At 42.2% G+C, this 26,834-nt stretch overlaps 1 protein-coding gene across 1 annotated transcript in view; it reads right to left on the bottom strand.

The window, feature by feature from the left end:
• UBE2F (ubiquitin-conjugating enzyme E2F (putative)) overlaps nt 1-26,834 on the bottom strand; it is a 67,347-nt gene that overhangs the window by 31,985 nt on the left and 8,528 nt on the right. Inside the window, exons 2-6 of the mRNA XM_010149025.1 lie at nt 26,327-26,356; nt 23,710-23,775; nt 16,798-16,865; nt 7,730-7,800; nt 1,993-2,050 (exon numbers count right to left, since the gene is read on the bottom strand). Of these exons, the coding sequence (XP_010147327.1) occupies nt 1,993-2,050; nt 7,730-7,800; nt 16,798-16,865; nt 23,710-23,775; nt 26,327-26,356 (293 nt within the window). The remainder of the gene's footprint in view (nt 1-1,992; nt 2,051-7,729; nt 7,801-16,797; nt 16,866-23,709; nt 23,776-26,326; nt 26,357-26,834) is intronic.

The following is a 26,834-nucleotide window of genomic DNA, read 5'->3' as shown; positions in this document are numbered from 1 at the left end:
AGGCCACAAAGATGCTCCAAGGGCTGGAGCACCTCTGTTATGGGGACAGGCTGGGAGAGTTGGGCTTGTTCAGCCTGGAAGAGAAAGCTCCAGGGAGACCTTATAGCACCTTCCAGGGCCTGAAGGGGCTACAAGAAAGCTGGGAAGAGGGACTTTTTACAAGAGCCTGTAGTGACAGGACAAGGCATAACGGGTTTAAATTGAAAGTGGGGATGTTTATATTGGATATCAGGAAGAAATTCTTCCTGGAGGGGGTGGTGAGGCCCTGAAACAGGTTGCCCCATGAAGCCATGGATGCCCCATCCCTGGAAGTGTTCAAGGCCAGGCTGGATGAGGCTTGGAGCAACCTGGTCTAGTGGAAGGTGTCCCTGCCCATGGCAGGGGGCTTGGAACTAGATGGTCTTTAAGGTCCCTTCCAAGCCAAACCATTCTGTGAAATTAATCACATGCAATTAGCAAACTGACAAAGAATAAAATGGAAAAGATTAATACATGTCTTCCTCATCACTGAGTACAGGAAGTTAAGCACACCTTGTGCCAGCAGTTATTCCCACCCCCAGTCTTAACAATGCAGCAGCATTTTAATCGCTGTAAGATAGATACCATGAACAAAGCTAGGAGAGGAGATAAAAATACGTACATTCTTGTACAGTTGCAACATCTGTGTACTAACTTTCTAATGGCTGAAGCCTAAAACTTGTTGTCCAAAAAACTTTCTCTGGGAATGAAATAGGGACAGGAATAGAACCAGTTACCCAGTTTCTTGATTTAACCGAATATGAAAACAGAAACAAGTGCAAAACAAAACCATACTAGCTGATGGGAAAAAAAAAAAAAGGAAAGTGTTTAAGAAAACCCACATAATACCACACAGATTCTGTTTCTCTTTCCAGAACATCAGATGCTCGTGAAGAGATTTTACAGATGAAGAAAGTCACAGATCTCATTCACAGTGCCAAAAAGGAAATCAAGTATTAGATAAAACTCATTTTCAATTTGCCTTTTGAAAAGAAACAAGCACCTGACATGTACTTTTTATCTACCTAATGTAGCTAATGTTCTTTAACAACCCATTCTGGCAGGGTTCCTGGTAAAAGCAAAGGGAAATTATTGCTCAGTGCTGTGCGAGGCTCTTCTGGCCACAAAGTCATGTAACAGTGAGCAGACAAGTGACCGCTTCTCACGGCGAGACAAGAGCAGTCACTGCGCTGAAGCACGTGTCTTTGTGACAGCTTCTCTAGGAGTATTTCACACAGGAACTACGAGTTTGCTAACACTGCCCATCTGTGGTGTGACCAACCTCCAAAGTCATTCTGCAGCGACAGGGGCCAGATGACACATTTCTAGTGACTCGGCTAAAGTGACATTTGAGGCAAAGTTAAAGGGCAGAGGCAGTTAGTTCCCTGCTGGAGGAACTACAGCAGCCAAGAGCACCCTGCTTTACGCAGCACCTGAGTGCAGATGTGCTGCTCCCTGCTTCGAACACTGGGGATGAAACAGAATTCAAGAAAGGGCAGTAACTACACACTCTGATGCTCCACATGGCATTTCTTTCAAATGCAACTTGCCTTCCACTATTTCCAAGTTGACTCAGAGAAACTAGGGGAGAGAGTTTTTTAATACAATGGAAATAAGGGTTATGGATTACTGTTAGTCCTGCTCACACCACGCTCTATTTGTTGCCTGCCTAAAGAAAAAGCAGACCACCCTTACCAAGCACGATTTCTCAGGGTGACCTACAGTCATACCATTCTACAAAACCTTTTACCAGTCAAAGCAGTATTTGAGCACCTATGCTAAAACCAGCAGACATTTCTACAATCAGTTAGCATTGTACTTGTTGATTCAGTATTGCCATCAACACTTGCTGCAAGACAAAAAACTCAAGTTTTTTTTCCAGGGCAAGCCACATTATCTGTCTCTTTCCAAGCCCATAAAAGTATTTTAAAAGATGTATCTAGTTCAATGCACGTATCTAAAAGGAAATAGTACCTTTAATGTTCTAGTTGGAGCCCAGCCAGTGCCATCAATTGAATGTTCTCTCAATAAACTGGAAAAAAGACACACATATTACACAGTGCAACTTCTAGTTAAAGAACCTTTGTCAGAAATCTCAGAAAACATTATGAACTTAAGTAGTAATTGCAATGTAAGAATTTCCTGTTGCACTATGTCGAGGGTACTGGGACTTTAAAGCACAAGAATTGGTATGTCTTCCTAGAATTACATTCTAGTGTCGTTACACATCTCCCCATCTGAACTCACCCTTTGTCAAAACACCAAGTTATTTTCATCAAGCAACATAAATGTGACAGAAATCCTTAAGACACAGTCTCAACACTGAGCCTTGATTTTCCCCTGAGCACAGGCACGTGTGCTCTAGTTTATAACATGTTCATCGCTGGTGAATGGGACAGGCTTACAGAATGACCCACCTTCTCACCAAACCTGGCACAAGACAATCCAAAAAAGGGTATTTTTGGTGGGATATCTAATTAGCAAGAAAGAGAATTATCACCCTCTCTTCTGTGAAAGGAATTCAGCATCTTAGAGGCAGGGATAGGAAAGTGAAATAATTTTGGTCTGCCTGCTCAGGTAGGTTCTGCAACAGCCATAACGTGAGCAGACACATCTCAAGGCTCCACGGATACAGCACGCCCAGTGGCAGGGTCCTACAGCAGGTGAGCTACATTGCAAACAGCATCATATATCCCCAACCGGAAATCACAACAGACAACTTACAGGAAGAAAAAGTTCATTATGGACTACAATACATAGCATAATTGCGAAATGAGCTTAAGTCTTTCTCACATTTGTGAGAACAAAGCTAAAAAATCTAAATGACAAAGGAGAAGTCTGTAAAACTCCTTGAAGCATGATTTCACAATCACATCTTCCTCTGCTAAGAGGCAATCTGAAACTGAAAAGTCATACAGCAAAGGAACAAAGCACAAAAATTCACCGCCAGCAGCAGTTTTTAACCCCATCATTCCAGTAGTAAAGTGAAATAATCCTCAACTATTAGGTTTTACCAACTTTCAGATGACGTGTATTAAGTCATGTTTAAACTACAGCAGATTAAACTACAGTAAATGACTGGACCATACAGGCTATCCATACAGTTATTTATTGAATGCACCGAGTTTTTAAACCAAGGAAATACACTACAACTAGCATTACTCCTTGTTCTCTGTAGAGACACTAGGATGATCATACTGGACAAGCCTGTTCCATCTTAACTGTGCCACTAATCTCATTTCTGTGCCTTTAAAAAAGATAAAATATGCCATTACCACTAGTGCAGCTCAAAACTAATTTCAAGAACATTAAAAATAGCATCTTGTGGCTGCAATTTTGGTGCGTATTACAAAAGTAAAAGCAAAAATGCTGAACAGGCAAGAGCCAGGATTTTCAGGTTTTGAGCAGAGAATGGACTTTTTAGTTTCCTTTCTATCTGTTCCTCATAAAACTTTGCTACAATATTCCCCTTTATCTCTTCATAGAGCTGACTGAACTGGAGGGTGAGGAGTAAGTTAACACACACCAAAAAAAGCAGAAGAATATCCACTGATCAAGCTCAAAGTGCCTGAGCATATCAGCTAAGCCTCATTAATACCCTTCCAGGTTCCCAAAGCCTCAGAGCTCTCTCTCAGCATATCCCCAGCTGTGGAAATCAGCAGCCAGGATTTGAAAGAAGACACTCATACCCCTCAAAGCTCTGTCAGAAATGCAATGTAGTTAAGTGTACCTTTACCTCATATTTCTCACTTGTTGATAGAATTCATTTTTAGAGCAGCATCCTCTTGCTTCCTACAGATTGGAAATGTTCATTAGGCCCCTAATCAAAACCCTTGCCCAGCACAGGGTGTCTAGAGAAGCCGCATCTTGTGCTTTCCTTGGGGATGACCTAAATATAACTGCCAGATGGCTGGGAGGTCTGAACGGTGACCTGCTGTCAGAGCACCATACACACAAACAGCAAACTGAACACCCAAATGAGTAGAAATACATAAAATATATAGCTCAGTGGATGAACAAGCCATCTGCATGGAGCTTCTGTTCAAAGACCTGTTATCCATGGGCCCTGCTGCCATAGGGAAGCTGGGCTACTAGGAATTTCTCAAATGGCACAACAGGCGGAGTTTTCCTCGCACACTCAATGCTTCAAGAGGCTGCCTTTGACCAGCTGCCAGATAAACCAAAAGCCACCAGTTCTACCAAGGTTTTAGGACACCTGACAGGCTCAAAAATTTGTTTAATTGAAGTGACTATTCTAAAATTGCCAGGACTTTGCTGTCTCATACAGAAATGCCAGAAAACTCACCTAGTATCAGTCTGAATAAACATTCAGAAGCTTCCCTTGTGATACTTGAGAATTAATTTGCAAAAGTAAAGAGAGTGGTAAACCAACTGTACAATTTTTGCAGCATTTCAAGCGTACTAAAGCTGGTGAGTGAGTGCATGCCTTGGGGAAGAAGCAGCAGGGCTGACAGCAGAGGGAGTGCCATGGCACAAGCAGGGGTTTGTGACATGGGGTACTTCACCAGGAACGGGGAAGGACAGGAAAACACTATTTCCCTTTGCTTTGTCTTCAGCTGTAGCTGGGTCTGAGAAAAGCTAAGCATGTGCTCAGTTACAGGGGGATGGAACTGATAACTGCACCTTAACATCTGGTATTTGTATCTAATGAGGCCTCCCAGAACATGATTTCAAATCCTCATATCCAAGTTCCTATGGGAAGACTGTGAAAATCACTATTTTTGAAGCTATAGTAACCAAAACAGGCACTGATGTGACCAGCCATCTGCTCAGCTTTTGTTTCCACAAATACCTTCTCATTCTGTGAGTAATTCCTGCATGGAGAGAAGCTTTGAGGAATTTTTTATTTTTTAAATACACAGCATCCTAAAAACACCCTTGCAATAACATCTACTAAACTGGGAACCGCACGGCTCTAACAAGCATAAAGCTTTCTGAAACTCCAGCTGATATGATTTACAGCTTAAGTGACACGAATTACTGTAACAGGGAGATCAGTCCAGGAGAAAATCTGCTTCACGTAAAGATCTCAGATGAACACATTTATCAACATAAAGCATCAGTTCCAACAGAACTCCTGCCTTCCTTTTGCCAACAGAAAGTATCATCCGAGGGAAGTTTGAATCAAACCGTTGTAAATCCACTTCAGAAGCCCCCTGTTGACAGGGGCACATTACGGGGGGTTATTCTCTTGCTCACCACACGCTACCCACCTCCCCGCTCAACTCGGCACCACCCGTGCAACCATTCTGGATGCCACTGGGCCAGTGGAGAAATTGGTGGAGAAAGTCTAAGAGCTTTTGGTTTCCACACTGGCACAGCTGGGGAGACTGGGGACAGCACTGGGGAACAGAGGCAAGCAATCAATGTAATCAGCTTTTGAAATGGCAACACTGAGCTATACTAGATGATACAATTAATCACTCCTCAAAGACTTTTCCATTCAGCACCCTTTAACAGTGCATCGTGAAGCAGCCAAACCCGAACTAACACCACCTACTGCTGACTGACCACCTCACCAATGTAGCAGAAAAGCAGTGAAATTGCTGCGTGATTAAACTATTGTAAAACCTTATGCAGTCAGGTAGGAGAAAAACCACCTTCAGCACAGATCACATCAATAGCTGAGGGAGAGAGTGACAGGCATTACACGTTGTCAAGAAAGTCGTCTGCTGGTGTATGTAACAAGCAGGCATATCCTCTCTAAGTATCTTGATGTTTTGCATCTAGTGAGAGGCAGTTGGGAAAAATGCTGATAAGAATTTTTTTCTGCTTTTAAAAATACCTAAAGCTATTTTAATGTAGAGAGCCTTGTGTGAGTTGATTGCCAGTACTATATATAGAGCACATTCTCCATTATAACAGGCACAGCCATCTAAGTTATTTTAGTTTTTCTATCTAAAGGGTAAGACATTTCAAAGGTTTGATATGTTAAAGTATCTGACAATCAAATAAAGCTGGTGTTTCAATGCAAATGATTAAAAAAAAAATTACTTCCCTAAGTAGAATTTTGATGTTCCAACACCACAGTCATCTTTTATAATTAAAACCATTTAAAGACAAGAAACAGTGAATTATCCTCAAGAATATGAGAAGGCTTTATTTAACCTCAGTATGTTGCACTGTAGCTAAAAATTTTTAGTTAACATTTGGTGCCCAGTATTTCTTGTTCCCTGGTTCCAAACAGCTCCACTCTTCATTCATTTACTTGCACGAATTGACTCCAAGAGTCTTTCTCCACTGCCTAAGCCACAAGGACTCTGGTAGAATTTAAACTGTGAAAACATGATCCTTCCAGCAGCCTTCCCTACTGACAAGTGACAAGTTCAGCTGCATGGAATGTCACAGAGCCCTAGAGGCACTGAGAAACACCACAGGTCTGGCACATTTGCTAAAAGCAGTAATACGTTATTTGCCAAAACAACCTTCCCGTATCACCAGCACACAGCTCCAAATAACTGCGGACAACCAGATTTATACATAATCTCAGAAGATTTAGTACGTTTGTCACTGCTTTTAGATCCTTCAATCCCAAGGGGAGGTGAAGTCTACGGATGCCAGCCCTCGCTGCCCGGAATCCTGCTGCAGCCTGGCGCTATGGAACACCAGGAACACACTACAGACTCCCGAGGCTGGTTTCTATCAGCCTTTGATGATACCAGCCTCTCGGAAGCACGGAGCAGACCACTGCGGTCCAAAGCCCGCTATCAGCTCTTTAGATGTTATCAGCCAATGAGCCTGACCTGCCCGGAAGGGCGACAGACCACCCCAAGGAAAACTTTTTTCACCAGGGCCTTGAACACAGCATTAAAACGATTTTTAAAACCAGAGGAAAAATTTAGCTGCCTTTTTTTTTTTTTTTAAGCACCAATTTGCTATACATGGTGGCAACTGTTTTGGATTTTCAGAACAGCTTTCAATCTCACTTATAATCACTGCTTCCGCTTCATCTACTTTTTCTTTTCTGCCCCATTAACTTGAAAAATGACAGTGCTGCTCCTCAATGCTGTTTATGTTTGGTTTCTGGCCAATTTCACCATCAGGTACTCAGGATGAAACACTGACATCCCGAAGTTTCAGAAACTGATTTTAAAGAGGAAACATTTACCATCAAGCAAAACCACCCAGCAACATAAGCCTGTCGCTTCGGTGAAGTAAAGCTTTTGGGCATTGTATTTTGACTTACAGTCCCCCAAGTCTGTTTTGTTATAAAGGACACATGTGCCTTATAGTGGATACTAAATGTTAAAATAAGCAAGTGACAAATATCGAATAGCTACTGTCAGAGTTTAAAGGAACACTTTCCTTTCCTTTTTGAAATAAATGGTTTTCAAGCACTTAATACATCCAGACATTAAACAAGTAAAGCCTTAAGCCCTCTCAGGGCCTGAAGATTATTTATACAAAGAGGAAAAAAACCCACCACAACACACCTAGGCTTCCTTCAGGTTAGAGTTTACATTTTTACCTGAAGTAGAACAAAGCTTTATGTCTGAATCTGAATAACTGGGCTCTAGATGGTCTCTAACACACAGCAAGAACAATACTTTCAGTAGACTTCTGAGTTCCTAAGGGTCACATGTCACTGATCTACAGAATCTGTTGTAGAAAATACTGACATGGAAATTACATACAATGTTTTATCACCCAGAAAAATCTGAAAGGTAAAAAAGCAGAATGCTATTGCTACCTCAGGCAGATTTCTCCCGTCTCCGTAATGTTCGGATGCCAGATTCTTGTCAAGCATTTTACCTTTGGAGGCTGCCAGGAGAGAAAACAAGTAACGATGTTATCCTTTGAAATAAAACTGTATTGCTGTTCCAAGTCACAGAACTGAAAAAGGCAAATATATTTGATATTCACAGCCCATGTTTGTACCGTTAAAGACCCCGACAATAGAACCTACACGAGCTTTCTCTGCCCTTTTAGTTTCTCTTTATAAAAGCTGGGCTGGTATTAGGCTTTTTCTTAGAAAAAGATGACTTTAAAGAAGAAAACTTACTCTTCTGTCTACTTCAAGGGGAAGAAAACAATCCACGTCATTCCATTTCTTACCACGTAACCAGTAAGATAATTTAAACCGGAAAACTACTAAGTGGTTTCCCCCAAGGCTCATCCAAGTCAGGGGTTTGTTAAAAACCAGCAAAGGATGCAACGGTAATAATTACGTCAAAAGAACAGCTTCTTCTAAATGCAGACCTTCCTGTTCACAATTGAATAGGAAGTATCACAAGAAGCATCAAGAAGGTGCGTCATATCTGAACTTAAGACATCAACATTAAAAGCCAAACTTATTTTCAGGCAAGATCAGATTTCTGAATTCCAAAGTGGGTTTTGAAATACAGATTCTTAAAATACAGTCTCGCTTGCTCTCGTTTTGTGAAGTAAATAAAGAGTGGGTCATAAAAATTCCTGTAGCTTAGCAACAGCACGTTGTTCCATCCATGCTCTCCAAATTACGATTTGCAGCTTTCAGTCAAGCCGATGACTCCTTATAGCAAGTGTACTGGAATACATCAGCACAGACCAGTACCTTTCATAGCTTCAATTAAATCACGTATTATAGATGTGGGGCTGTTCTCCTCCTCAGCATCCCATGAAGTCTGCGGGCCAGAGACAAAATAGCTCAAAGAGCTGTATTTGCACAGCAGCGTGATGTGTTGTGTCTCATCACGTTGCCCTCAACTTCCCAATTATCTTCTTAGGAAAATACCTTTTTAACTATGACTCCACGGAGAAGAGATAAGGAAACATGCAAGGTACTGAGCTACCAATAACACACCTGTCCAGCACGGAAAGAAACACCTATCACCACAACAAATCCGCAGTTTATAATGTAGATGTTGACTTTTTTCCACTCATTTCATGTTTGCCCAGTAACTCCAGGGACACTGACTGGGCCAGTGCTGGATCACAGCATTATTAAAAATGAAACAGCATGCAGAAAACAGCCCCGAACTTCTTCCCTTTAAAGCAAATATCCTTCCAAGTAGTCTTCTAACAGCACAGCTTTTCATTAGCTACACCTTCACGGTTTTTTGAAAGATTACGTCTAGTTCTCAAGAAAAGGAAAGCAGCAATATTTATTCCATGCCAGTAGATTAAGATAAAAGAGTAAATTTCTACCATATGCACCTTCAAGCTGGGAATTGTAGTGATAAGTAGGAAAAAAAAAAAGTAAGCTTTATCTAAAACTCAATCCTTTTTTAAAAAAGTCCCCAAATCCTCAGAGCCATTCAGACTGAATTAACTGATGCCTCATTTTTTCCTATCATGAAAACAAAAGAATTCCTTTACCCCTTCAGCAGTGGTGTTCATTGCTAGAAATTAGAAAAAAAAAACCACTCCTGACAGTAAGACAAAGGGTTTTCTCTTTCTCTCCTTATTCTCTTAGATTGACAGGACAACTGCAGCACCATCATAAAATTCATCTTCAGACCAAACTTCTCCTTTGAGCTCATCCAAAGCCATCCTTGAGTCGCCCTCAGCCTAACAAACCCACACAAGTTTTCCTTGAGACGTTGCGCTTGAATATCTCCAACCATTTCCAGGTCACATATGCAACAGTCGGCACGACAAAGCTTACAAACCCCCTCTACTTCATTGCTCAAACTCATCCTTCACCTCAGACGCCGAAAACTGCACAGGTAGATCCCACCTCAACTGGGGGTCACAACAACGACCGGATTGATTTTCGTCTCTGTTTCTAAGCAGCCAGCCATCTTTTAGGATCTCTCAATACTTTTGATAGTGGAAATTGTCTGACTTTCATGACCATTCTCAGTCCACCTCAACATCCTGAGAACATGCACAGATGGCACAAGAGAGCGTGGCAAGCATTTGAGAACTACATGAATACTGACTTCAGTTTCGGTAGACGTTTGGCAGACCAAGGTTGTTTCATTTCTTTAAAAGCAGCCAATATTCTCCCCTCCATTATTGTCACCAAATGAGAGATTTGATGTAAAGCACTAATCCATAAACAAACTTAGACCTCAGTTTCAGATCTTGATCAATTTGGCAAGCCAATCACTAATGTGACAGGTGCACTACTACACATTTTATCTATCCTGTGACTGTAGTTTTTCACTTCACAGACCATTCCCCTAAGGGATGGGGTTTCCAGCAGAAATGGGCAACCAATGTTATTTGAAATATTTTCTCTAGACTCCAGATAATCCCAAAGCATTCTTACAAACTGCCCTGCAACTACGACTCCAGTTTTTCTTTATAGTTTCTACAAAGCATAATTCCTCAAGGGGTAGTAACAGGAATACAGATTCCAGAGACCAAGCTACGAGCTAGCCCCAAGGTGTTTCTTGCCACTCTCCCCTATCAGTCCCTGAAGAACTTTGAAATCAGCTGAAACTGAACACAGCTAAGCACATGGTACAGAGAAACGAGTCGAGCAAAACAAAGCCACGCTGCCCTGTGCTTTCCATTGATTACTCAGCTCAACAAGTGGAAGAGGAGCTGCCTTACAGTATGAAGCAGGCCTCAACACAAGAACTGCCTAACATGTGCACCTGGGTCCCCGAACTTCCCTGCACCACCTCAAAACTTCATGTGGAAGCATGATGGAGCATGAGCCCAATTCCCATTTCGTCAGCTCCAATACAAGACCTGTATAAAGTAGCGTCACATATGGACATACATGGAAGCCCCCTCAGTTGTGACATCTGATCTGTCAGGAACCAAATCCTTTTCAATTGTGTGCTGGTTTTCCACAACTAACACATGGGCCAAAAGAAAGGGCCCAGATTAGCAACTCTGCCATTAAATTTCCAGCTTTTGACCACTGCCTAAGGCACCTCATGTCAAAAATATCAGTAAACTCAAGAGTCCCTAAGACTGTCTGACAACACCGTATATCAGAACCGGGGGAGCTGCAAATGCGGCTCTGCAGTGGCAGACAGTTAAGTTTTATGCAAACATCAAACCAGATCTGTACTATTAATCAGGTTCCAGTCCTTAAAGCACTAGGTCCCCAGTCTTGTAGCACCCGTTATCTCATCAGCTGCACCCCAAGGCAGAAGAGAGCTTGTGCGGTTTTTGTTATTGTCAGCAATGGTTTGGGGTTTTTTGTTGTTTTGTTTTTTTTTTTTTAAATCAATCCCTCAGTCATTGGATTTTGGGTTTTTTTTAAAAAGAAAACAACCCACAACATTTGCCTGCCTCTCCCTGTCCTCTATTTCTGGGCAGCTGGTCAACCAAAGAAGCAGCGCTTGGGGAGCAGATGCTGCAGAGACAGGGGTCAAGCAGCAGCACGTAGCGCTAAAGGCATTTGCTGTGCACATCGTTAAATGTTTCGCTTGCTGTTTCACAGCTTCCTCTGATGCTTCTGTGGACAGCAACATTCCTGGCAGGTTTTGTAAGCACACACACTAACAAACTTCTGTTTGCTTTACCCAAAAGCTCATGAATGTGCAGGCTGTTTCCTAACAAGACTAATACTTTAATACACCAAGTGACATGTTTACCAATATATTTTAGTATTTCTAATGGCCTGGTAGTTTAACAAGAGACTACAGAATTACCTAAACCTGCTCCAGTTTTCTTCTCCTGATCCCTCTGCAACATCTGTAGCAGTACCAATTGTTTTCTGCTCTGACACAGTATCCCATCACCACCAAGGAAGAACAGTCCACAGGTTGTGGGCTAAGTAATCTAATTGTTACAGAGTCTTTCCCTCACTCTACACCTGCTAAGGATATAAAGCGCAGTGCAGTGGGACAGTATGCAATGTACTAAGGGCAGTTTTGTTCACATATGGATATACAAGCAGGGATCAGCCATTTCCCTTCCCAAACACCATGAAATATGAAGTGTTTTGAACTGTGGAGCATGTACATCCCACGTTCTTTGTTGGGGTCAGGAGGTAGCCCTCATATACTAGCAGATATTGACATTTCTTTTAGCACCTTTGCAGTTATCGTTAGAGAAGAAGCATTTCATTTTAAAAATGAAATTTTTAAAAGCAGTTCAGAACAGGTAACAGACAAAATTAAGTGCTGATCTTCTAAATACTTTTAAAGCCCTAAAACAACTTGGAAGTTGAATATCAATACCCTAACCTTTCTCTCTATTGTATCTTTCCACATAAATTAGCTCCAACTTTAGAGGAAAAGAGGCCTCTCAGGAAGATTTTTTTTTTTTCCCTACTCAGAATATGGACAATATTTACAGGAAGAACTACCCTGAGCCCAGAACACATCAAAAGCTCAAGCCTACTGGTCCCAACTATGGCATGCCCCTAAAACAATAAAATTAAAAATCATCAAGAAAGTCTTGGGTGTGAAAGAGATGGGATCTGAGCAGAGGATTATGCAGACACAATGCCAGGTTTTCCCAAGGCTCCAAAGCAGCAGCCAGCCTGAACCCGGCACTTACAGAAGGAACAGATCCAAGGTGCACAAATTCCATTTAGAAGGGATTTTTGGGGCATGTATGGAACATAGGGCCACAAAGATGATCAGAGGGCTGGAGTACCTCTCCTGTGAGGAAAGGCTGAGAGAACTGGGCTTCTTCAGTCTGGAGAAGAGGCTCCAGGGAGACCTTACTGCAGCCTTCCAATACCTGAAGGGGCTACAAGGAAGCTGGGAGGGACTTTTTACAAGGGCCTGTAGTGACATGACAAGGGGTAACGGGTTTAAATTGAAAGCAGGGAGATTTAGATTAGGTATCAGGAAGAAGTTCTTCACGGAGGGGGTGGTGAGGCACTGGAACAGGTTGCCCAGAGAAGCTGTGGATGCCCCATCCCTGGAAGTGTTCAAGGCCAGGCTGGATGAGGCTTGGAGCAACCTGGTCTAGTGGAAGGGGTCCCTGCCCATGGCAGGGGGGTTGGAACTGGATGGGCTTTGAGGGCCCTTCCAACCCAAACCCTTCTGTGATTCTATGAAGTAGTCCTTTTGGGATTATTTTTTTACTCCAACTGTCCCTCAAAAGCAGAGGCCTTTCCATTCAGGATCATGTTTATATGCTTGTGTCCTCGGGAGTGTGAGCGCGTTATTAGGGCCGCAGGAAGTATCACCTGACTGCTCATGCCACAGAAACAGGATGAACAGAATTCCTCATTCTGGCCTCATTTCTAACATAGCAGTTTAAAGAGTAAGCAATAACTTAGAGTGTTAAGAAATTTGTAGTAGTTTCACACTGAAAAAGAAAAAAAAGACAAAGGCCCCAGGCCTGCCTTAATCAGGCAGAAAGAAGTTTAATGGAAGACTAGAGAGAGCAAATATTAAAACGTTAAGCTGACAGCAGCAAGCGTACTAACTGAGCCAACTCAAAGACTACTGGGGCATGCAACTTCTTTGGTGTTGCCTTTGCAGAGCAGCAGCGTGGAAGGGAGATCACTTCCAGCCCAGATACCATCAGGTCCATTCCAGTCAATTCTTGCTTGGTTCAGCACAATCAACACCAATACGTGCTCAATCACAGTATTAAATCAGCAACAAGGAAAATGCAGTATTGTTGGACTAGCCAATGCATGACTGCAGCACTCGGAAGAGTTCTTGGTTTTGGGAAAGACACAGCTTTAGGAAAGCCCATGGTGAGCTCTCCCACCTGCCTTCAGCCTTTCTGTAAAGCACAGAGTGAAATGCAGCCCATCAGAGTGCAGGAAAAGAGCACTTGGCAGGTCTGAAGAGCTCTATCAAAAACACTGCTATCACTTGTTTCACTCTTATTCTGCCTGGCAAGAAAAAAAAAGAAAAACAAACCCACACACCACACAAGTTGGCTTCAGCACAATTATCTCTGTATTTGTGAACATACACATTTTCATTAACAACCTGAACAACATTCAACCTACTGCATCTTTTTCTAAATTGCACAAAGGCAACTTTTTTTACTTTTGTATTGAATAAGAGGTGTTCAGAATTTAAAAATATCTAATTAACATTTGCTGTAGATTTTCTGCCAGTGCTGAGCAGGGAACCATAACAAACTAGAAGATTTTTTTTTTTTTAAATTATAGCAATTGAGAATCAAAAAAAAACCCAGATCAGAATTAACATTCAGCTCTCCTGCTAACACACAGCAAATGCTTTCCCACAGCAGCATTGTTTAGGTGAACATCTGCACTGGATTTAGTCAGGACAGTTAATTTTCTTCACAGTGGCTGGTATGAAGCTCTGTTTTTTGGATTTTCCCTGAAAACAGTACTGATATGGTGGGGTTTTTTTAAGTTGGTGCTGGGGAGTGCTTGCACCAAATTCAAGGTCTTTTTTCAGCTTTGATACTGCAGCTGTGTTCCAAACTTTCTCATTGCAAGCTGGGGGGGAGGGGGGGGGTGAGGGGCAGCCAGAAACAGTTCAGACAGTTGACTCAAACACAAAAAGTTAAGAAGTTAAAATGAGTATATATTGTGTATGTTCACCTGTCCCAGCGTTTCCACAGCGGTTATACTGTTATTACTGAAGGCAACAAAATAGACAGTGGAGACCACAACAGTGTTTCCCCCTTTATACCGAAGGCCATGTTTCGCAGGTATGCGATAGCACAATTCACTCAAGTTAGAAGAAGGATGTAATCAACCTTAAACAACCATCTATGTCTTGACAGAGTGTGTATAACCTGGCACATGCAAGTGAGAGTGGCCTGTATTGTAGTATGAAATTCTCTGGTGAGGTTAAAACTAACTTAAACACAACCACAACCATATAATGTGAACACTGTAAGTACATGCACGTGTTTTAGATAGTATTATCAATAAAGACAGCCAGGATACTCAACACAAAAACAATAGCTTGAGCAGATAATCCTCAAATACTATTACTATGAAAGAACTCAACTATCAAAACCAGAATGAAGAAAATTCAGAGCTCTTTGAAGTGCTATAGGCCTCTACAAGTATGAACCTTTTAGAAGATAGAGAGTATGTCCCACGTATTCGTCAACTATAAATAAGGGAATATTAGCAGCCTTGTGAAGGCATCTTCTGGAATGCAGACCCAACTCCACCAATCTCAAACATAACCTTTCTACCCCACTAGCAGTGTTAATGCACCATACTCCAAGCACAGTCTGGGAATTCAAGCTATCACATTCCAGACCACTTCACCTCCTTCATATTTGTACAGAAAGAATGCTGTGACTGCAACTACTACACATATACAACGCTGAATTTAAGACTGGTGCATCTGAACACAAAAGCCAGAGGTCTTCCCTGACACATTTCTCTAGTATCCTCCCCTACATGTTCTTCAGCCTCTCGGAGAAGAGCTCTGAGCTACCAAATGTAAGAAAACAGAAAGCAGAAGAATTGAAAACAAGTTACAAAAGCAAAATTATCAAAACCATTCAAACTAAAAGCAAGTGAGAGTTCCTTCTTCCTGCAACTCATATACCTAAATGCACATATTGCAACTCAAATGAGTCTGGTTTCCTTGTGCCTCAAGCTATTGGGACACAGAACGGCAGGTGTAATTCCTGAGAACCAGATATGTCGCAACTGTTTTCCATTTTTGGAGTCAATCTTGTTCTTTTGACAGCTGAAGTCTGAAAACAATGTCTGAAGTTATTTTTATTGTAATTGCACCTCCACTACCTTGCAAGATTCCGCAATTTTAGTAAAGTACAATAATGAAATATCAACATTTCTCAGGCTTGAAAAGGCCAAACTGCCTGGAGCTTTCTATTCATCTCCAATAAGATACCACAATCATTTGTAGGTCCTCTGAAAAGCTGTTTGCTTAATGACCATCGAAATCGTTATTTTTAAAAGATACTTAACTAAACAGCCTGGGAGACAACCAGTAGAACTGTCAGAGTGCACTAAAGGAGGCCACTTGTCACTGTATCTGTGCTTTCCACGTCCTCCACCACATGCTCTCAAAGGGATTAAGCACCTAAGTCCAATATCAGAACTATAAGCACCAGTTTGAAGGCCCCAGAGAAACGAAAGGAAAAAAACCTTTTCCTTTCTGTTCACCTATTTCATTCTTTCTCTTGGATATAAGATTTTTTGTGAGAGTAATCATTAAATGCAGGTCTCAAGACTAATTAACAGGAGAGAACAGCTGAGAGTGGAAGCCTAGGCAAGAGACTCTCAGCCCCGACTCACCTGTGCTTCTGAACAGCCTCTGCCAGAGCTGCAAATCCTGATTGTTACTTTAAGGAATAATATCACTGAGGCAATAGAAGACTCGAGGCTGTTTGGTTACAAACACTGGACTGCAAAAGAACAGCCAGAGAATGATTATTCCCACTCCCTGAGACTCACAATACTGCAGCTGGAATATTGTGTCCCATTTTGAAGTCTCCAGTACCAGATATACTGGCAAACTGGAGAGAGCCCAGCAGACAGCCACCAAGATGGGTATGAGACCGGAGCACATGCAGTACAAGGAGAGTTGAGGGGCCTGCATTTGTTCAGCCCGGAGAAGAGAAGGCTGAAGGTGGGCACCCTGTCTACAGCTACCTAATGGGAGGTGATAGAGGAGATGGAATCAGGCTTTTCGTGGATGTCAGTGATAAAGAGGCAGAAGCCCAGAGAGCTGGTGGAATCTACATCCTAAGAGATTTTGAAATGCCAGACCTAGAGCAACCAAATCCCACTTAACACTACCCCAGCTTTGAGTAGAAGTTTAGATGTCCTCCAAAAAATTCCAAGCCAACAACATTTTTCTACAACTCCATGATACTTTCATAAAAGACAGAATATCTCTTCTTAATCTCAGTGCCAAGTTCCCTCTGAAGTCCTATTACCTGGAAAGGAAATCTAAAGTAACAACTACTAGATTAATGACAAATACTCACCACCATATTGTAGGCATCAGGAACTTCAATTTCAAACTGAAACTTTCCACCTTGGTAGTAGCCCTCATCTAGCAAAGAACGAACAACAAAAAACAGTTAAGAGAAAATGATGTATGCTATATAATACAACATATCTGTCATTACAAAGATAAAACAACAGCACAGGGTTATCATGAAATACTCAACCTGGTTACACCGTAACATTAGCTGTGTCCAAAGAGTGTGAACATCAAGTCTTCCCTCAATCCTAAAACCTTTACAGCAGAAGCTGATTGAAGTCAGAAGAGTCACCAGTCCCAGCCAGGCAAAACCACCTTCCTGACCAGAGTACCAGGCAGTACCAACCTAGAGGAACCTTTGACTGAACTTCTCATGTCTACATGAACAAAATTCTGGCCCACAGCAGACACACGGCTTGCAGTACCACAGCACCCACCCTTGGAATGAGCTGGGTACCTCCTTCACTTGCTAACACATGCTAAATCCTGGAGTAGGATTTAGCACTTCTTCCTAGACTTATGCTAGCAATCATATCATGATTAGTAGGAATAATGGCGTGTAAGAGCATGCTTCAGAGTGTACTACAATCAAAGAGCAAGTTAGCTCTTTCACTGTAATTATCTTGGGATGATAGATCAGTTAGTAAAATCTACCTGCCTCTCTGTCAACCTTCGACTCAATACTGAATTATTAAAATGGCTAAATTTTAAAATATGTAATCTGAAAATATCTAGCTGCATTTAAGCAGAGATAATATAATAGGATAATAGGCTGCAGCTCTTGAGACTGCTGCGCTTGGAAGCTGGAACACTTGCAAGTGATCTGAAATGTGTTTGTCTGGCACTGCCATTATTGAGCTTTTTTCATTGAGGGAAACAGGTGCCCAGGCCACAGTGGGGGTTTGGGACACCTGAGGAATGCTCAGACTCAAACTACCTCAAGTTCTCTAGCTCTTCGCATCACACAGTACACCCACAGTGAAGGCGTGAAGGTCAGGGAGGCTGGTTACCATTGCTCTAGACCTGCTGCCTTCCCAGACCCTACACAGGTTCAGCACAACCGTCTGTTTTCTCCTGCCAACCAGTGCTGCACATCCACTTCCTCAGGTTTCACTCCATGCTACAATCTCACCACTGTCAGCACAAGCCAGAGACTTGCACACTCTGCCATAATCACAAGAGAGCAGTTGGCTCCTCTGCAATCTCTTATCAGCTGACCTACTGAGGAGGAGAGGGCATCACCCTGTTAAATAATGCAAACCCTCATCTGTAGTGGAAAGTGAGCCAGTAAAAGCTCATGCTGCCAATGCTGAGACTCAACTGCACACCACATGAGCAACTCTAAGACCTGTGCCTGCAGAGCAGCGAAAGAGTTGCTAGGAACTACACCATGGTCCAGCTTCTCCCAGGAGCCTGTGTAGACCAGACAGGCTCAGCACACGAACAGCATCAGAAATTTTGGACTGCAACAGCAGCATAGGCAGAGCATATGGGAACAGAACACTGCTGGTCTTCCCCACCGACAGAGTAGTGTCTGCAGCTGCCTCCAACCGAACCCTGCCATGCAAAGCTGCAAGCCTTAACCGTTGCAAATCTCACTTTAACAGCCTGTCCAGAACATAGGCTTTTCAAATACATCCTCCATTCCCACTCCAATTCAATTTTGAAGTGTTTGATTTATTAAGCAGTCTTCTTGGGCATGCTACGCTTTACCAGAAAGTGAATGCACATGCACTGATTTTTATGGGGGTAATAAAGCAAGATAAGAGCATTTATCTTTTGTTTTCAAATATATGGAGATAAAAAATAAGTAAAGCAATCCATTTCTGAAGAATGAGATGTAGAAGGTGAGTTATACCAACACCCTCTTAATGAAATTGCTCCCTGTCAAATGTGGAAAACACTCAAAGGAAGACACTGACTGTTCCAGGAAGGAATGATTAGGGAAGTGGTCCAATATCCCCTAGGAGTTCAAACAGCTCAAACACCACCTAGTTACCCTACAGGACAAAGCTAACTGCACTCCATCCACCATCTACCACATTATCACAGCTTTTTAACCAAGTGCCAGGAAACCTCACTATTTCCAAGTATGACACCGTTCCTTGTAAAAACCACAGTCAAAGTAATCTCTGGTGTCTCAGTGATTGTACTAAAACAAGCAACGCATTACAGGAATTCAGTGCTTGTTAGAATGCAAGCCATGTACCTCAAAGCTTTTCACAGTGCTGCCCTCTGGCTCACAAGCACTTATCAAGCTACCACTTCCCAATATGAGCACATCCCATGAAACACCCACGTGTATTTGCGCAGGGCGAAGCCTGCTGCCAGAACAGCAAAGTAGAGAAACCGCCAACACTGTCAAGCTTGCTGACAAAGTCCAGCAGCAGAAAGTTATTTTCCTTGGCTTAATTTCACTAGTTCCTTGATTCTGTGGGCTCGGAGCAAAGTATTCAGCAGTTTTTCATATTCCACCCCTGCTAACATGAAATAGGTGCATCTACATGTGACTTATGCCAAAGAAAATGCTCAGACTTGATGATTCATCACTGTAATACAATTGCCCAAAAGAAACATTCAAAAATGGCTCCAAGGGAGGAGAGCTTGCCAAAAGGCTGTCAGATTCCTGCTAGTCAAGCAGCAAGAGAAAAGCCACACTCCACGTCCCTCTGCAGGCCAAGAACTCCAGGCCCGCAGGCTCTGCGGCACGCGGGAGCATTAACGCGGGTTCTTGACTGCAAGATCACTCTGACATTGCTCAAGAAAAGCATGGGATGGGGGAAGAAGCTGAGCAGTTCATGTTTTCTGCTCTTCCCCACCTAAGAGGCCTAGCTCAGGATAGCTCCACTTCCACCCAGCCACGGAAGAAACTCCCAGTGTCGACGTACAGGATGAAGTCAGGCAAGTTCGGCTGGGGAGGACAAACCCAGCTGAGCCTCTCCCACTGTGTGAAACCACCGCTGCAAAGAAGAGTGCAGAGTTTCCTGCAGGATTACTGAGATGAACTGGCATGCAGAGGGGTTAATTTATCACCAGTGTCAGCAGAAGAGAAGCAGGGGGGCCAGCAGGTGAAAGAACACCCCTTTTCCTTAGCAAAAACATGGTTTAGATTAACTCAAGCACTTCCCAACTGCCTATTAACACCTCCACAGGCTGTGATTCCTCACGTGTTAACTCCATTTTTTCCTATTTATTTTTCTGTGTTCCTACATAAGGCTGAGAAATGTCTGGAAGACTTAAAGCACTTTATACATTGTACCTCACCTTGCAGGTCATTGTCCACGATCAAGTCTCCCTCAAAGACAATTCAATACTTAGCACTGCCTTGCACCACAACTCATTTGATGTTTCAGGTTTGCCTTGGCATCAGTCCACGCCAGTGCTAACCAAAAACCGTACTAGGTACGCTACTGGTTCTGTTCCAAAATAAGCAAGGACATATTTAACAAATTAGAAGAGTAAAGCATCTTTCCTCACCCCCCCTTTTCTTTATAAAATTCTTCCTGTATGCTTGTAAATCTTTTCACTGAAGCAACAATAAAGCATACTACTCATTACCACTCAAATTTATATTAAAAATTCATCTCTCTGGAGGGCCTCAGTACCCAGCCAGAAATCTTGCCATGCATTAGCAAGATAAGCCTTCACAATGAAGTCATCTTACGGCATCTCAGGCAAGTAAATAATTCTCCCATGTGGTTGTTTCCTTCAGCGGGTCCCACAATACCCATATGGACTGGGACAAAGACTCCATTTTTTAGGCATGTAACAGCGGTGGGAAAAACTCGAGTTCTGGTAGAGTTAATAGCGAGGAAAGTGCTATAAATAAAACAATCAAATGAAATAGCCTTAGCACATAAGTTGGCCACCTACGAGATTTTTGCAGAAAGGGAATGTGTCTGAGCTCCAGTTTTCCTCCTACTGCTTTAAACTTATGTCTCCAAGCTGTGTGAGAGCAGCATCCCTCCCACTTCAGTCTTGAGTTTTCAACAACCTGACTCCAATCTTAGTTTGCATTTCTAAGGTGTTTGACGGGCAAGAGTGCTGTGAAAATACTAAACCAAACTATCTTATCGTTTTAAAAGAAAATACAAGATAATTAGGACAGGCCACAAAGGATGTGCTTTTGATAGCAGCTCCTTGAATCAGCAGGGTCAGAACGCTCAGCCATGCCCACCAACACTTGTCATTTTATGGCATGCAAAACAGAAAACAGGGTCTCTTAATTCCCTGAAGAACAGAACTAACAACACTAATCCCAAACTACTCCAGCTGACTGGGAACTGCAGGAAAATTGCCTTAGTTTTCTTCATATGCAAGCTACCTAAACTCATCGGCTTTTTTTTTTCCCCCCAGGTCATTACCAGGTTTTCATTTCAGCTTCCAATTTTGTGCTCCAAATATCCGTACAGCAGGCAGGACTCTGCCTTACTTATAAGCATCTACCTCCTTTTCCTTCCTAGCTGTTGATCCAATATAGTACTGGTACAAAAATAAGACACGCAAGTGGTGGCATAAGGGCATTTTTCAACGGCGTAACGATCGGCCAAAGGAAAATAAGCTTCAGACAGCAGCTAAAGCCATCAGTATCTGCCTCAGGAAAACACAGTTTGTCCATTCTGGCAGTAAAATCTAAAGCCTCATCCATTTTCTAGCGTATGCTACCACATATCCACTCATGGTATGCTGCAGAAAGCTGTAACAAAGAAATTGGAATTTCTTGAGGACAAGTTTTATGTGTAATAAGCAGTCACCCTGATCAAGATCGTCTACGAATTCATTTTTATTTAAAACTCACTGTCACCAGGATAATTCTGGGACATTAAACACTTACTAAGAAAGGTTATTATGACAAGTGCAGAGCAAGGGAGCTGAAAGTGTTTCCGCTTGGAGGCAAAGTTTATTTTCTTATGTAAATTAGTCTTTGAGAGAACCTAAAAGAAGCTTCTTTCACTGTCCTTTCAAGACCAGCCACACTGGAAATGACTGCATAAAACAAAGCGCCAGAGAACAAGCTTTGTCAATAACACGAGGGCTGAACGCTGACCGCAAAAGGCATCTCTCTTAAAAAACGTGTTCAGTCAGTACCTTCATGATACAGCCAGCTACTTGCAGAGTGTCTTGGTGTAAGATTCCTTAAAAAATGTGGTTACAGAACTCAAGCTCTAACGTTAAACAGAATATAGGAGGACCTAAACACAAAATATGCATATAAAATAACCAGCACCCCTGTAACAGAACTGACCTAGAAGGATGCAATCGCTGGAACTGCAGAGAAGCAAACTGAGAACCCCAAGAAGTGAGCCAGCAGGACTACCAGCCCTGCCTTACACACACCTACTGTACAGGTCCCAGCAGCGAGAACTGCAAGGCAGCTTTAGATACCCCCTGGCACCCACCGCTGCGCTGAGCCCAGCTCCTGTTCCACACTTGGAAAGCTGCAGAGATATTTGCGAAGCCATTTCTAGCAGTAACTCAGCTCCTCAATGCAAGAGACAGTTCCAGGCAGGAGGAAGAAAACTGGAGTAAGACTCAGACTGTCAAGATTCCTGCATCTTTGTTTAGATAGTACCAGAAGAGTTGCCTCAAGCAAAGATTTTGGCTTATCTGACCCAGAAAAATCCCATGACGACCACTTAGCCAGCTGCCCCTCTGCTACCCCAGAGAAAACTAAGACCTATTATAAAGCAAAATCTCAGTAGTGAAGGGAATCAGAAAGCTACAAAGATTTCCTTGGTATATGTTATACTATGCCTTTAGAGAGCTGTGCTAAACTGTAGATGATCACCAGATTCTGTACCTGAATTATGCACAGCTGAAAATAGATGTTTACTTCGGTCAGGCTGCAACTGCAGAGACTTCAGCTGTGCAGCTATATTTAGAGTAACAAAATGTTAATTAAGATCATCTCATTCCCACGATCATTCCAGCACGGAAGCAAACAAAAAACACGCTCTGCACCCAATGATTGTCTTCTTACTGCAACACCTCACTGCACAGCAGTTAACAGACAAAAAAAGGATTAAGTATTTAGACACCTTAGCATGAAGTTATCACTGCTTCACATTGAAGACATCCCTAACTTGCATAGCGATGATCTTTGTGAAGTCAGCTCCTCTCCAAAATATAATAAAGCAGCATCATATAAACTGAAGGACGTAGTGCAAGCAGGCCAACACTCCTCACATAAACACGAATACATCTCCTCCACAGACTGAGGTTAGAAGTACCAGAATAGCACTTGCATTTATTTTTGATTACACTGACTAGGGCTGTCTTACTCATTTTTCCATCACAAAAAGGAGTCACATGAATGGACATGTTAACAAAGACCACCCAAGATTGCTGCTGCCGAGAACAAGCTACTTGATTTTGGCTAACGAGCAGCAGCAGTGACATCTAGTGCCAGTTTGACTTCAAGGTACTGGATTATCAGAAAGATTCCCATCACCCAGTTAAGCATAAATCTAGGTAAGACACCACGATGACTGCCACAGAGCATCCAAACTGCTGTCAATAAGCACCTACAAGAACCAGCTGACAGGGAGATATCGATCCCAAGAATATATCTGCAACATAATGGGGCTGTAATGCAAATATTTCTCTAGTTCAAGATTTTTCTCAACACGTAAAACAAGGTGGTTTGAAACTGACCATGAGAAAAGTAGTGTTTTCAAGGTGATCAAACAAGACCTGAGTATTTCCTAAACCTGCTCAATTTTGATGGCATTTTTATTGGAATCTACATTTCAAAATCCAGCCCAGTCTTTGTTGCCTCTATAAAATCACTGTATTACCAGCCAGTCTTTCTTTGTCTAGAAATTTTATTGAATTATTGAGCAAACTCTTGGAATTATGTTTCCTGAACACCAACACACACAAACTAAAGGAACATATTTAAGAAAAAAATTACCTGGGATTACAGTTAGCTGAAAGTAATGCAGCTTGTTAGGGTCAGGAAAATTCACTTTACATGTACCTGCGAAGCAAAAGAATAATTTATATCAGACAGATTTTTTTTCCACTTTCAGGAAAGCAATGATATCATCTTTCATACTCTTCAAATTCACCCCCTGATTAATCCCAACCTTCCAGTCAAGTGATTTCCTCCTACACTTTGTCTCTCTGTAGGGATGCACCTCTTCCCTATAGCGTTAGAGGTCACCCGCAGTAATGGAATGTCATTTCTTTGAGCTGGGAGGAAGAAGCTCATTTCCTTTCAGCAAACCATCCTGTTTCAAAGACCTTAAAATGCCAAAGGATTTGGTCTTCTGTGCATATTCAAGCCACGTGTTAAGGTGACAACATATATAATGAACAACTCTTCCTTACAGGTTCTTTTATAGTAGCATGTGTACCTTAACATTGGATCATACACTGCAGTCTGCAAGAAGTCACATCCCCACAGCCCTGTGCTAACAAAGGATTATTTACACCTGTAAGATATGATGAGATACCAGCTTTACCAAAAGCCAGGGAAGTCTCCATTCAGCTGTCATATTGAACACGTTCCTTCTGTGTAACCAATTACACACATTGACAGCAAAGGTTATGCAGCATCATTACAAACCAAACACTGTGTTTCTCAGACTAGATAAATTTAAGGAGAATAGTGAGAATGAAGTAATAGTGCGAGGGGGAAAAAAAGGGTCAAACATCAATCCAACCGAATTAGTCAGTGGTTTCAGTACAACAGATGCAAGTTCACAGCATAACAGCCTGTTGTTCACACCGGGTGACACAGAATTGCCTTCCCATGCACAAAACTGGCCTTTCTTGACTATGACCGAGACAAGCTGACAAGCTGGCACTAGAAGATACCTATATCCATGGATACACTATCACCCATATTATGCAGCCTTTAGCTTCTTAATCCATCAAGCTGGCTGTTCTTTTTCTGTTTCAAGGAACTAAATAGTATCACAGATACAGACCCTACTTCCCTGAAAAAATAACTAGAACTGTACACAAACCCCAGTACTTCATTCAGATTGTACTAACTACAGACACCATACATCTGCCTCTGGTGTTTGTTATCCTATTGAAGAGTCTAGACAAAAGGTTTAACAAAAGTTAAAACTGCTGTGTAACATCTCTATAATTGCCTTTAAGAAAGAAGAGCATACAGAAAAGAAGAGTTAAGTGATGTCCGTTCCTGCCCTCCCTTTTTGCTGCTTGTGTTCTGTATTCCTCCCCCTTATAATTCCTCCCATCATGTGGTCTGTGAACCGAAAAAAATATTTGAGATCTGAGCATTGATCTGGATTTGGAATCATTAGCAAAAAAATGCTCATCAGAAGTTTAACCTGGTGAGCAAAAAAAATACAGTCAAAGCTTCCCCTATATGGGGAAAAGCAAGAAGCATCATGAGCTACCTGCCAGCATAACCTGAGAGAGTACTCACTGCTTTTCTTTCCAAGATAAGCATATGGGCAAGACAGTGTGAATGCACAGCAGTCATTACCCACACGTACGCCCTGGGTCTGCTGGAAGCAGCTCACGCCTCTCCCTGCAGGGGAAACATCTTCAGTTGCTCTCAAACAGGAACGTGCACCACGGAAAGTTACGTAGAGCGAGCAGCAGGCTCTGAATGTACCTCTGAGCTTGCCAGGCAATGACTTCCTGTGCTTGCCTCTATTCCATGACTGAATGATGCTGCTCTGGTCAACACTGGAAGGGAAAGGCTTAGCTGCAACTCAGCTTCACCGTCAACACCCACCCTTAGCAACTAACACAGAGCAGTGGGAACTTCACTCCCCTTTGTAAAAGGGCTTTGGGTTTTGCTGTCCATTACAGAACTGGGCTTTCTATAGTTAAGAGGGCAGAAAACATGTATTTGATTTTTAACTATCAACCCTCAGCTTTAGAAACAACAAGCCATTTACTCTGTGCTTTTAAAAGTCTGTTTTAAAGCGACCATTAATATTTTCAGCTTTTAGCATAACATACATAGCAAGTAAGATTCCAGGACTAAACCCCCATTTTCTTGCCTTTTCTTTTTAAAGAATATGGATCACTTTTTTTAAAAAAAACAAACAAACAAAAAGAACCCCCACAACTTTCATGAAACTATTTTTCAGTTATTAACACACATCAGGTTACAGCCTGCGTGTGAAGTAAAAGCGCACTAGGTTGATCAAATATGTTTCCTGAGAACCGAGCTATTTGCTCTGCCTCTAAACCAGCATCCCTTGTTTTGAAAAGGGGGAAGGAAGGAAAAGTAGGAGCAAGGCAGTAAGTGCACTCTTCAGTTCCGGGTCCCTTTTGGGCGTTTTATGAGGGAAGCTCCCACTCCACCAGCAATTGAATTCTAGAGCCTAAAGATCAATACTGCTTCCTAAGGACACTACCAAGGGTCCACCTCTCCCCTTAGAGGGAGCAAAGAAAACCTGTTCAAGCCCGAGTGGCAAGAGTTTTGCACAGCTTTCCCCAGAGTTAACAACTACCATTAGCATTCATCCTTCAGTCAAAACATTCCATTCAATGGTTCTTATCCTCTTAAAATGCATGCCATTAAATGTTATACTTACAAGGTAAGTTAGCTTCAAGTTCTGCAACCTCTGTTGAAAGAAAAAAAAAAACACACACCACTGTTATTTATGCAAGCATAAAGCCATTCCTGAAGTCCAAATTGGCAGATCCAATTTAAACCACCCTGCAAATCAAATTTCACTTAAAAATATAATTAAGCTGCACTGGAGGTTTACCTTGAAATTTCTCTTTAAGCCACACAATTAATTACTAAAAACATTCAGCTGCCCTACAGACAATGCAAATGTATCTTCCTGTGATTAGGAGGTTCAGCCGTGCCAAGATTGAAGTGCCAAGAGCTCCTAACACTGACATTTCAAGAGGTGGCATTATCCAAAATGCCAAACTTGGCTACACAAGGCACTAAAACACGGAAAGCCATTAACTCTACTGCCAGCAAAACACAAGAGCAGAAAAAGCCTCAAGAATCAGGATGCTAGTGAAACAATAAAGACAAAAACAGGCAGTTCTCACAGCCTGCCATAAGCATCGCCACTCTCCAGCATC

The sequence above is a fragment of the Eurypyga helias genome, unplaced genomic scaffold (assembly GCF_000690775.1).
Source record: "Eurypyga helias isolate BGI_N326 unplaced genomic scaffold, ASM69077v1 scaffold18433, whole genome shotgun sequence".
Taxonomy (NCBI): Eukaryota; Metazoa; Chordata; class Aves; order Eurypygiformes; family Eurypygidae; genus Eurypyga; species Eurypyga helias.
This window is presented reverse-complemented; position numbering and strand designations above follow the sequence as displayed.